This window comes from Urocitellus parryii, chromosome 6 (assembly GCF_045843805.1).
Source record: "Urocitellus parryii isolate mUroPar1 chromosome 6, mUroPar1.hap1, whole genome shotgun sequence".
NCBI lineage: Eukaryota > Metazoa > Chordata > Mammalia > Rodentia > Sciuridae > Urocitellus > Urocitellus parryii.
Window position 1 is genome coordinate 91,663,834 of NC_135536.1, and position 13,389 is coordinate 91,677,222.

At 39.9% G+C, this 13,389-nt stretch overlaps 1 protein-coding gene across 1 annotated transcript; it reads left to right on the plus strand.

Moving 5' to 3' along the window:
- Window positions 1–3,633: 3,633 nt before the first annotated feature.
- Window positions 3,634–12,974, plus strand: B2m (beta-2-microglobulin). Its single transcript, XM_026392741.2, has 4 exons — window positions 3,634–3,734; window positions 9,517–9,795; window positions 10,296–10,341; window positions 11,496–12,974. Exons 1-3 carry the CDS (start codon window positions 3,656–3,658, stop codon window positions 10,307–10,309), a joined length of 372 nt encoding a protein of 123 aa, XP_026248526.1. The 5' UTR covers window positions 3,634–3,655; the 3' UTR covers window positions 10,310–10,341; window positions 11,496–12,974.
- The last annotated feature ends 415 nt before the right edge of the window (window positions 12,975–13,389 follow it).

The window sequence follows — 13,389 nt, forward strand, 5'->3', positions numbered from 1 at the left end:
TATCAAATTGCTTTCCAAGTGTTTATACCATTTTACCTTCTTACTAGAAGTGCATGAACATTCTGATTCTTCTGCATTCTTGCCAACATTTATTTTTTTCATTTTGAGACAGGGTCTTGCTATGTGACATAGGGCCTCACTAAGTTGCTGAGGCTGGCTTTGAACTTGCAATCCTCCTGCCTCAGCCTCCTAAATTGATGGGAATACGGGCATGGGCAGCACCTGGTGATTTTTTTTTTTTTTTTTGTATAAATGTTCACTGCAAAAAGTTTTAAAGAAATTCATATAGGCAAAACACACACACACACACACACACACACACACACACACACACGCCATCTGTTAGTCTCCCAGGTAATAATACTCTTCAATTGTCATGTTTGTACATTTCCAAAGTTTGCTCCCCACCAAGAAAACAGTGCTCTTGTTTTTAAAAAAATAGTTTTATTCTCTTTTCATCCTCACTATTTGAAGAATGTCATAAATGAAAATCCAAGAAAAATACAGAGGTTTCCCACATTCAGAAGATTGAGAAACAAAAATTTCTCTGTCTTTCCTATGGCTCTTTGTTTTTGTTTTAAGACAGGGTCTCACTTGGTTGCCCAGATCCACTTTAAACTCCTGGGCTCGGGGCTGGGGATGTGGCTCAAGCGGTAGCTCGCTCGCCTGGCATGCGTGCGGCCCGGGTTCGATCCTCAGCACCACATACCAACAAAGATGTTGTGTCCACCGAGAACTAAAAAATAAATATTAAAAAAAAAAATAAATAAATAAATAAATAAATAAATAAACTCCTGGGCTCAAGTGACCTCAGCCTCCCATATAGCTATGACTATAGGCATGTTCCTTAGTGCCAGTCTTTTATATATATATATTTATTTCTTAGTTGTAGTTGGACACAATACCTTTATTTTATTTATTTTTATGTGGTGCTGAGGATCGAACTCAGGGCCTTGCACATGCTAGGCAAATGCTTTACTGCTGAGCCACAATCCCAGCCCCTGTTTTTTTTTTTTTTTTTTTAATTTTTCTTTTTTTTTTTTTTTAATTTAAGGTAGAGAAAGGAAGATCTTCCTTTTTTTAAAGAGAGAGAGAGAGAGAGAGAGAGAGAGAGAGAGAGAATTTTTTAATATTTATTTTTTAGTTATTGGCCGTCACAACATCTTTGTTTTATGTGGTGCTGAGGATCGAACCCTGGCCGCACGCATGCCAGGCCAGCGCGCTACCGCTTGAGCCACATCCCCAGCCCCTGTTGTTGTTTTTCAATTGACTTTTAAATTGGCTTCCTAAGTGAAATATACCAGAATCTATCTTTAATGAATTTTAAGTTTAGTATTTTTCTGGGACATAGTAAAAAGAAACTGGAGGCAAGAAAACAAACAAAACCGTGTCCTTTTCTATATTCCTAAAGCATTTTTCTAGTGCAATTCAACACTACAGTTTTCCAGTACAATTCAACACTAACATTTTAGTTTTTAAGCATCTTAAATGAGATTTTTAAAGGGTGATGTTGGGAGGGTGGTGTGTTAACTCATAACTTCATACATTACAATTATTCTTGTATTTCAAAAAAAGCTGATAGGAAAACTAGTGAAATAACATTAATAATTATAATTCTTATTAAACATTACAGAACACTACTATATGGTAGGCCACTGTTAAAGGATCTCTCTGTGCATTATCTCATTACCTTAAATCTGTGGAGAGTATTCCACTTTCTCTAGTTTAGACATGACCTTGACAATAGGGATTATTTAAAGTTAAAAAAATAGATAAAAGAAATCCAGAAGTTATTTGTTCTTCTCCTTGGGGAAGCCCAGTGTAATTCCCTTTAAACTGACACTATGGGGATTTCCAAGATATGGGCTACTCTTGGTGTCCATGGTCTACTTCCTCCTTTCAACGTTCTACTCTGTAAAGACTAGTGTGGACTTGGCCTCTGTGTAATGGCATCACCTTATTTATTTTATTTCATTTTAGTTTTTGGTACTGGGAATTGAACCCAGGGGTACTTAACCACTGAGTCACATCCCCATTGTTATTTTTTATTTTCAGACAGGGTATCACCAAGTTGATGAGAGCCTCCCTAAATTGCTGAGGCTGGCCTTGAATTTGATATCCTCCTGCTTCAGCTTCCTGAGTCACTGAGATTACAGGTATGTGACACCACTCCTTGCTCACTTATTCATACTATCTTAGAGTATAGGTTTTCTTAGTTTGCTCATCATTGTTATGCTCTTACTGTCAGGGGTGAACTTTCTTCTTGGACCTAGGGTAGATGCAATTCAAAGTTTCACTAAAATTGCCCAGGCTCTGGTCTTCTAAGTGAAAAAAACATGAATGCCAAGGGAATCTGGACATCCTCTTAGCCTTTATTTTCCCTGTCCATAAAATGAATAGGGATAATTCCATGACCTAAAGTTTATTAATGGATTCACTCATTCAGTTTACAGAATACCTACTATGGCCCAAGCACTGTTGTGTAGGTTGTTAATGCCAAGGTAATGAAATACCTGAAGAGATCTGGAAACTCTCCAGCTCTAAGTAGTTATTACTTTTGCTGTCAGTGGTCATCACCTCAACCCCAACCCCCACCCCTATACACACAAATCAACTGAACAAAGAAAGTTACCTAAACAATAGTGAAGATTCAAGAAGAAAGTTCTCTGCACAGAACTTTCCCAAAACAAACTTTTCCCAGCGGGGTGTGGTGGTTCACCTGTAATCCTATGGATTAGAAACACTGAGGCAGAAGGGTCTCAAATTCAAGGCCAACCTTAGCAATCAGTGAGGCCTTAAGCAATTCAGTGAAATCCTGTCTCAATTTAAAAAATAAAAAGGGCTGGGGCGGCTGGGGATGTGGCTCAAGCGGTAGCGCGCTCGCCTGGCAAGCGTGCGGCCCGGGTTCAATCCTTAGCACCACAAACAAAGATGTTGTGTCCGCCGATAACTAAAAAATAAATTTAGAAAAATTTGAAAAATTTTTCTTTTAAAAAAGGGCTGGGAATGTGACTCAGTGGTAAAGATCCCCTGGGTTCAATCCCCAATAAAAAAACAAACAAAACCTCTTCCCTAAACCTTTTCAAGAAGCAAGAAAAGTCCCAGATCTGAACAGTTCTCTGGTTCCTGATTTTTTTTTTTTTTTTTTACCCCTTGAGCAGAGAATCCTGAAACTTCCCAATGTATTCCTGGGCTGTAATTATCAACCAAAGTTTGAGTTCTGTTGGTCACTGCTTAGCGCTCTTAATCTTTCTGGACATTATTTTCCAAGAATGAAAACATCAGGTTCTAGGTTTTTCACTGACAGGGGCACAGTTAGCAAATCTTTTAACATCTCTGGAAGGGCCCTGGATAAAGGTACTTCCAGCCAGAATCTAGGATGGGTAGCCTGATACCCCAAACCGAGGCGCGTACCCCAGATCAGAGGTCGTCTATGTACAGTCCAACCTATTGCCATTCTAAACATCACGAGGCTTTATGAGAAAATGAAACTGAAAAGGGGAAAATCCCTCTCTCTAACCTGGCCCGGCGTCGCAAGCTAGGAGACTGGTGACGCGCCCCGCGGGCCGGGTCCTGATTGGCTGTGTGCTCAAGGAATTTAAGTGGACGCGCCCCGTGGGGCTGGCATTTTGCGTTTCACTTTGCTCGAGTCGCAATGTCTCGCTCCGTGGCGGTGGCGGTGGCGGTGGCCTTGCCCATGCTACTCTTTCTGACCGGCCTGGACGCTGACCCGCGTAAGTGTCTCTTCTTAACACCACCCTCTCTGACCCTTTGGCAGTCTCTTAACTCTAACCCCAAGTTCTTCCCTGAGTGGGGACCAGGGCTCGGTCTCTGCGTGAATCGTGGGGTGGCGGGGGATTAGGAAGGGAGTGAAAGCCCAGAACGCCTACTTCTTGCTCCTTTGCTAGAGGATCCAGGGAGACCTCTGGCTGCTGGGACAAGGTGGATCTTGACCGAGTTTGCGGGTTTGGGTACGTTTTAGAGCCCCCCGAGATGGAGAGGGTTTTCCTCCACACTTCGCTCCTCCTCTGGCTCCCGGAGCGCAACGGTAGGATGGGGCTAATAGGCTAGTCCCAGAGACACGGAGTTGGGGAGCTGTGAATGAGTGGAAACCGGTGTCTGGGGTACGTGGAAGACACAACCCACGGGAAGACAAACCGCAACAACTCTGCTTCCTTCAGACTGGAAGCGCCCCGCTAGGTACACTTTCTTCTTCTCCTGATCCAGTGGCACCAAACCAAGGCGCGCAAACGCTGTTCTCATTATTTGTTGCTTTATTAATAATCCTAAAAGCTACCCGTTATTACAGTTTGCTGTATGCCAAGGACTGTACATACTTTATATCAGTGTTGCTTTTTTTTTTTTTTTTTTCCCGACGGTGTTTGGGATTGTTACCCAGGGCATTGTGCATGCTTAGGAAAGTGCTCTACCATGGAGCCACACTCAGCCCTGTGTGTCTTAATTTTGAAAATGGATGTAAATACTGTGATTACCCGAATCAAGCACATGAGAAAACTGGGGTACCAAGATTTATTGATTGATTGTACTGGAGATTGAAACTAAGAGCACTTTATCACTAACCTTATATCCCTAGACCTGTTTTTTTTTTTTTTTTTTTTTTAAATTTAGAAACAGGGGCTTGCTAACTTGCTTAGGGCCTCACTAAGCTTCTGGGGTCGACCTCTGGGCACCAAAATTTTAAGCAACTTAAATCACAGGCGATAAATAACAATTAGGATTGAAATTGAGCCTGACCAGTGCCTTTGTGGTAAGTAGCTAGGCATTTTGGTTGTAACCCCATCTTTTTTTTTTTTTTCTTTTTCTCCTTCTCTTCCCTCTTCTTCTCCACTTTCTTCTTTGGGGATTGAACCCAGAGGTGTTTTACCACTGAGTTACATACCCAGCCCTTTTTACTTTACTTTTTAAAGTCACAGTACTGCTAAATTGTTTAGGGCGTAGCCAAATTGCTGAGGCTGGTCTCCATTTTGCAATCCTTCTGCTTCAGCCTTCCCAATCGCTGGGATTACAGACATGAACCTTCATGGGTCTGGGTGTGACCGTTTTTTCAGAAACCTGCCTCCTCATCTTCCTGTGTTAAGTTCTCTGAAGCAAGATGGGTGATCAAGGGCCCTCCTTGCCTTTTCTTCATAGAGAGCTTCCTTTTTGGCAACTTGCCTGGTTCTTTCCAAGATATAGGAAGCCTCCACTTTCAGTTTTGAAAAAGTGACTATTGGTCAAAGTCAGGGAGGTAAGGGTAATTCAAGATGGTTACCAAGACTCATCCAGACACCCAGGATTTTGTGCACATTTTAAATACTCGGTGACAAATTGGGACTTCTCAACTTTTTCCCTTACAAATCCCCTGTGAAACAGTTTTGATCATAAGAAAATGATAATTAATTTGAATAAAATTTACTTACAAAATAAAGAATAATGTATCTAGTGATGATAGGTGTCATTTAAAAAAATAGCAACCTGACATTTAAAAAATCTTATTCTGAATATATAAAGAACTCAAAAAACACCATAAAAAATAAGCAAGCTAATAGCCCAATTAATAAATGGGTAAATGATCTACATAGATATTTCTCAAAAGAACAAATACAAATGGCTAACATATGAAAAAATATTCAACATACTTAGCAATCAGGGAAATGCAAATCAAAAGTATACTGAGAGGGCTGGGGTTGTAACTCCGTGGTAGCACACTTGCCTAGCATGCATGAGGCACTGGGTTCGATCCTCAGTGCCACATAAAAATAAACAAAATAAGGTATGATGTCCATCTACAACGAAACAAACAAACAAACAACAACAGCAACAAAAAACCACTGAGAATTCGTCTCATCTCAGAATGGCAATCACCAAGAATACACAGAACAGCTGGGTATGGTGGCCCATGCCTATAATCCCAGTGACTCAAGAGGCTGAAGCAGGAAGATCAGAGGCCAGCCCCAGCAACTTTCCAAGGCCCTCAGAAACTTAAAAAGAGCTGGAGTGTAACTCATTGCTAAAGTGCCCTTGGGTTCTATCCCCAGTATTGAAAAATTAAAAAAAAAAAAGAAATAAAAATTGCTGTGAGGATGTGAGGGAAAATATACACTGATACATTGTTGGTGGGAATGCAAATTAGTACAACCACTTTAGAAAGCAGTATGGAGATTCCTTAAAAGACCAGGAATAAAAAAAAAAAAAAAAGACTATGAATGGAGCAGGGCAGGTGGTTGATGCCTCAGCAATTTAGCAAGGCCTTAAGCAACTCAGTGAGATACACACACACACACACACCACATTTTCTGGTACACTATACCTACATACATACACAATGGAGTTTTACTCAGACATAAAAAAAAAAAAAAAGTGAAATTGTTATTTGTGTGGAAATGGATGGAATTTGGAGAACATTATGCTAACTGAAATAAGTTAGACTCAGAAAGTTAAGGTTCAAATCTTTTCTCTCATATGCAGAGCAAGAATATGGAATCTCATGAAAATAGAAGGAAGAATGCCAGGCAGGGTGGCACATGCCTATAATCCCAGTGCCTTGGGAAGCTGAGGCAAGAGGATTGAAAGTACAAAGCCAACTTCAGCAACTTAGCAAGGCCCTAAGCAACTTAGTGAGAACCTGTCTCTAATACACACATACACACACACACACACACACACACACATATCATATATATATGATATACATATATTCAGAGGGAGGGAAAGAGAAGTTACTGGGGAATGAGATGGATCAAAAAACAATTTTTTTTGAGTATTGAAGAGTAGGATTTATTGAAGTGAGAAGAAAAGAGACATAGCTCCTACAGTCCAAGAGGGGACCCGATAGGGGTTGCCACTTAAGTGTGCTAGTCAAGGGGTAGGGGCATTGATCAATTTCTGTGTTAATCAGGAAAAGTGCTGAGGCTATAATTGGTTAGCCCTTAAGTCTGTAACCTTCACTCAGATCTGTCCCATCTCATTTTTCCCACTGTTCTGGAACAAAGGAGTTGGCTGGAATATTTGGAATGTTCCTATATTTCATGGAATAGCCTGTTCATGTAGAGAAACCTCTTTTTCAGGGGTCCATTTTCTTAACTGCCTGTTTTTCTATCTATCTATCTATCCATCCATCCTATCTATCCTATTCTATCTTATTCATTTCCTCCCTCTGAAGAAGAGCCCCTAACTGCCATTAGGGATAGGGGTGATGACCACTCTGGTACTTCCTATGGGAGCCTATCTAAGGGTCCCTGGTAAATGGGGAGTTCATCTTGGATTCCATCTGTATGGCCATTTGTAGCTTGGTATCTTGTGTATCAGGGATCCATGGTAGCCGTTGGTGGGTGATTGGTCAGGTATACATTAGACAGGGATCATGCCTTCCAAGAATCCTGGACAAACTCCCAAAAGATGAAATGAGATTTTCAGCCTCTACTGCTGTATGTAATGTTACAGCTGATCCCAGCTCCCTGCCAGAGACTTCAAGTTCTTGTCTCACGATTTTGAAGAATGAAATCCAAAGACAAGAGTGAATATAAAAGAGTAAGATTTTTTTCAAGTGAGAAGAAAAGAGACAGCTCACATAGGGTTTGAGAGGACCCAATAGGGATTGCCCTGGATTGATCAAATTATATTATGTGCTAGTACCAATAAATAGCATAATGAATCTCACTGTTATGTATAATTATAAAGTACCAGTAAAAAAGTCTCATTTTGAAAAATTCCAAAGAAAATACCTAGTTCATTTTTGGAAAATACACAAGAAATATTCAATGTTGATTGCCTCTAAAGGTCTATTTTCCCCATGTTTGTATGTGAGTTTTTTTTGTTTTACTGTAGGTAGGCATGGATTAATTTTTCAGTTAAGCTTTGGAAACTTAAGTAATTCTCCCGAAGTCACAAGGCTAGTAAGTGACTGAGCCCACAGATCTTGGCCAAATTCAAACCTAGCTCGATATTGTCTTTATCCTAGAAGACATTATAGTGATATTCTTGCAAAATTCTGCCTGCTTCATTCAAAGAGAGAATTCTGGGCAGGATGAAGTTGTGTTCTGACCCCTGAACAAAATAAATGCTTTTTTGCTTTTTTTCTGTTTCTTTGGGGTGTGGGTAGTGGGGATAAAACCAACTCCTGTAGGCATTTAATTTTTGTTGTTGTTGTTGTTGTTGTTTTGTTTTTTGATACTTGGGATTGAACCCAGGGATGCTTAACCACTGAGCCACATCCCCAGACCTTTTTAAATATATATTTTATTTAGAGACAGGGTCTCTCTGAGTTGCTAAGTGACTTGCTAAGTTGCTGAGGCTGGCTTTGAACTCAAGATCCTCCTGTCTTAGCCTCCGGAGCCGCTGGGATTATAGGCAGGCTCGCCACTGCATCCGGCTAATTTTTTTTTTTTTTTAAACTGGGAATTGAACCCAGGCGAGCTTTACCACTGAGCTACATCACCAGTCCTTTATATTTTTTTTAATTTTGAGACATGGTCTTGCAAATTTGCTTAGGGACTTAGTCATTTTTGATTCTTTGTTTTCTAACTCATGTAATCAGAGATTTGACATATAAACACTGGGCAGGAATAAACAGGTTATGTTTGGTCTCAACATATGTTGGCTTGATTTGCATAGGAAGCTGAGCAAGGAGATAATAATAATAACTTCTGCTACTTACAGAGCAATTGCTGTGTGCTAGTCACTGCACTAGATACTTAATATACATTAGGAAGTCAGATGGGCATAGATGTAGGCAGAAGCAGGAACCAAAAAGGAAGTGGGTAAACATAGGAAAGAAAATGGAAGGGGTTGAAGCAGTGTACAATAGCATGAATAATTTGATGTAGCTTCTATGCAGGGTGTATTAAATGAGAAATGAAGTTTGAAAAGTAGGTTGGGACCTTGAGTGATGTATTAAAAATTCAATGGGTGCTGAGAGGACATTAAATATTCTTGAGAGCCGCCCAGAAAATTTCTTTAAAATAATTTCCATGGGCTGGGGATGTGGCTCAAGCGGTAGCGCGCTCGCCTGGCATGCGTGCGGCCCGGGTTCGATCCTCAGCACCACATACCAACAAAGATGTTGTGTCCGCCGAGAACTAAAAAATAAATATTAAAAATTCTCTCTCTCTCTCTCTCTCTCTCTCTCTCTCTCTCTCTCTCTCTCTCCTCTCTCAAAAAAAAAAATACTTAAAAACAATTTAAAAAAAAAAATAAAAAATAAAATAAAATAATTTCCAGTAACCAAAGATACTGGTAGAAATCAGCTAGAAAACAAAACCAGACCAAAAGCAAACAAACCAACAAACAAAACCCCAAAGCATATAGAGAACAATTACGTGGGAAACATACTAAGCTCTACTCTATTTCATGAAATAGAGTAGCCTATTGGGAGAGTAGAAACTCATTTGGCCAGAGTGGAAATGGCATCCGGACAAATAGGTCAAATTTAACCTTTGGTGCCTAACTTGGGAGCAAGTTAGCTCCAAGTAAAATACTCATGACAAATTTATTTTGTCTTTCCCTGATGTTTCTCAGGTTCTCCGAGAATTCAAGTTTATACCCGGCACCCGGCTGAGAACGGGAAACCAAACTTCCTCAACTGCTATGTATCTGGATTTCATCCACCCCAGATTCAAATAGATCTGTTGAAAAATGGACACAAGATAGAAAAAGTCGAGCAGTCGGACCTCTCTTTCAGCAAGGACTGGTCCTTCTATCTTCTGGTGCACACTGAATTCACCCCCAATGATAAAGATGAATACGCATGCAGAGTTACACATGAAACTCTGAAGGTGCCCAAGATAGTGAAGTGGGGTAAGTTTTCAGGTTTTTTCCTTAACTGTTGAAAGTTATTCCTAAGTAGAGTCACAGCTTAAAGCTTTTTCTGTATTAAAAAAAAAAAATTGTATACTGGGATTGTCAGGGAGTGTTTCTAAAGCACTGATGTGTGACACCTTCTGAGAGACTTCTGCATGGCATGTTCCCTGAGCCAGTGGGGTCCTTGTAGTGAGAGCAGGGAGTAGTAGCAGCACTCCCGGTGCTTCTTACCACTGTTGGCTTCCTCTAGCTTTTCTGACAGCCTTATGGACACTTGGCACCAAGGAGCATCGCAGGGAGGCACAGGTCTTCGCCTATAAATCCTACTGTCCTGACACCTAGAAACCTGGACTCCTTTAATACTGGCTGGGTTTGGCTCTGAGGCCAGTAGGCAGGATTGGGTCTACAAGTGTTCAAAGCTACACAGTTTGGGACATTTGTTAGTACATGGTATCTTAAAAAGTAAAGCTTAATGTTTCCCATTTTCTTTTTCATAGACCGAGACAACTAACCAGCATCCTGGGACTAACCAACAACACAGAGGTGGGTTTTTGACTTTAAGAAATATTTCTGTTTATTATCCTAGGGACTATTGAGAGACAACTCTAACATGATAATCTTCACTGTATGGAGGACATTAGCTAAGGTAGCAGTTAGCAGGTAAAGAATTCTTTGAGTCACATTCCTGGGTCATATTCCTTTCTTCTGTGGAATGGCATGAGGAAGGGCTGTGGTCCCAGGTGTGACTCTGTCAGCATCACTGACCCTGTAACAGGAAGACAGAGGAGCTGCCAGTGAGATGTGGCTGGATAGAGGCAGCTGATTACCCACACCACCTGCAAGGGTTTGATCTTTCTTCTGTCATTTTCATATCAGGCGTTTCTGCATAGAAAAAGACCTCAAAAATGAATTATTCTCACACTGGACATGGTGGTATATGCCTGTAATCTCCAGCTACCTAGGAGGCTAAGGCAAGAAGATGGCACGTTTGAGACTGGCCTCAACAATTTAGTGAGAGACCTCATCTCAAAAGAAAAACAAAAAAACAAAAACACATAACAGTTGTTTTGTTCTTCATTCAGAAGAGAGGGGTGACACAGTTCTGCAGATGTCCTATTCTTTCAGTTTCTTGTTCAGTCTCAGTGTGTGGGTACTCTGTTTGCCTTCAAGAAGCTCCTAGCCATTTGAGGAAAGAAATGGAAACAGACTGGTTTATATTCCCTGTAAAAATCTATAATAGATGTAATTACAAGGAGCTCTAAAGCATGAAAGAAAGAGAAACTTGGACTTCTTGGTATCTTCAGCTGCATTCCAGTGGTGGTAGAAAATTCAGCTTTTCAATGAAATTTTACTGCCCAGGATATCTTGATGCTGAAAACCCATTCAAATCTATTATCTTTAGGACAGAAAAATTTATTTAAGAGAAGTTGGGTTATCTGCACAGTCATATAGTTATTAAATGGCAAAGCCAGGACATAAACTCTAATATTAGAATTCTTTCCTCTAAGATTTTGGGAGCACCGATAGAATAAATTACTGGGATATGTTCTTTGTAATGGGTTTTGAAAATTTTCTGTAGCCACTTCTAAAAAGGAGACCTACATTGCAGAAGTTAGACAAATTGATGGTGAGATCTGTAATCCAAATAAAGTAAATGCATTCACAAATTTTTTTCCTTTTCTTTTTTCTTTCTTCAGGGCTGAAGATGGCTTTATTTGGACTGGATTAATTTCGAATTATTTTCTTTCTTTCTCAAGTTGATATGCAAATACACTTTATGCACGTAGGAAGTTGCAATGATGTAACAGTAGTCTTCTTAATAATTCTACTTAAGGAACTATCTTTGAGTTTGTCTCTCCCTGGTGTCTAGAAAAAAATTCAGAAATTATAGACTAACATTTGGGTAGTAGGTGTCTTATAAGAAATAATAAAGTATCTCTGACTACTTTGATTGGAAACCTTATGCATAAAAGCCATTTTTATATTTTGGAGTTCCACAAGAAGGGCTGATAGAAAAAACAAATGAACTAGTAAATATAATTGAAAGTAAGAGTTGATCATATATCAAGTCTTAATCCTGTAGGAAACTCCATATGTCTCATTAACTGGATGTAGTTATTCACCTTTAGTTCTCCACAATATAGATGATTAAAAAATATAACTGAGGATATATTTATATCTTGTTGGTGAAGCACAAGGGCACAATTGAAGCCTGCACATCACTGTGGTGCATTAAGAAAGGGCTTTTACGGGGGAAGAAAAGCAGTAAAGCAGTGGATGACGAAGGACAGAAGCCAAGTGAGGGTGTGATATTAGAAGTTTCCACACAGCCTTTTCCAACAGGGACCTCTATATAACAAAGAACACACCTTAGAATTTGTCCTGCCTCAAAGCAAAGGATCTGGCTTTTGGTAATCCACAAGAGCCTGTCTTTGGCTATATCAGGCTATGGGATGGCATGAAACTTAAAATTTCCAGTTCTCTCCAGTATCCTCAAGCAATGTACAGGTGCTAATTGTTGGCACAATAGGCAAAAGCTGGGAACTGGCTCACTGGGGCAGATCTGAATGGGGCATCAGTTGCTACTGTGAGTTTCCTATTAAATTCCTCTGGTGGGCCCCTAACACATGTAATCCCAAACTCCCATTACAACTTCAAAGTTTCTAAGGGGTTAGCATTAGAATTTGAATACCAGTAGGCTCAGATCTAAGTTTGAATCCTAATTTCACAAAGGGAACTGGAAAATTCCTGACCCAATCTTAGGTTTGGATATGGCTTAATTGTGTCCTCAAAAGTCTATTGTGGTTAGAGTCTTGATTTCCAGGGTAGCAGTTTGGGGAGGTGGTGGAACCTTTGAGAGGTGGGGCCTAGAGCAATGTCTTTAGGTCACTGGGTGTATGCTCTCAGAAGGTAGTTCCCATGAGACCTCTTGGGTTCTTCTAAGAGGTTTACTATGAAAAGAGGATACCTAGCCCCTCCTATGCTATCTGCTTTTGGCTTGAGATCAGTCACTTGTTTTCTCCTGCATGCACTCCTTTCATTGCTATTGGCACTACAAGAATTACTGTTCAAATTCACCATGTGGTGATGCAGACAAAGAGTCAGCCTTCATCACAGAGCCTGTGCTCTGTGCTTTTTAGAAAAACAATAAACTAAATAAACCTTTTTATTAAGTAGACTGTGTCAGGTGTTTTGTTATGATACAAAGCTGACTTGATAGAGTTATCATATCCACAAAATGGGACAATTATTCCTATATCACAATTCATTTATTCATTCAATTTTTTTGTTCAATAAAAAAAAAAAAACCTGGCAGCGTTCCCAGGGTTGTTCTGAGAAGGTGATAGTGATGAGAATGTCTCTGTAAGATGTAAAGCTCTAGGCAATGCCATTTACTTTCAGTGGTTCTTTATTTGCACAACTAATTAGAACAAATTATCTAAAACTACAGCAGGGAAATATAGGAAAATTTCTTAGCACTGAACTGCTGAATCCCTTTTCCTAATAGGCTTTAGACAACAAGATGGTCCTCACCAACTCTTTATTTATTTATTTAAAAAGTTTTTTAGTTGTATGTGGTCACAATACCTT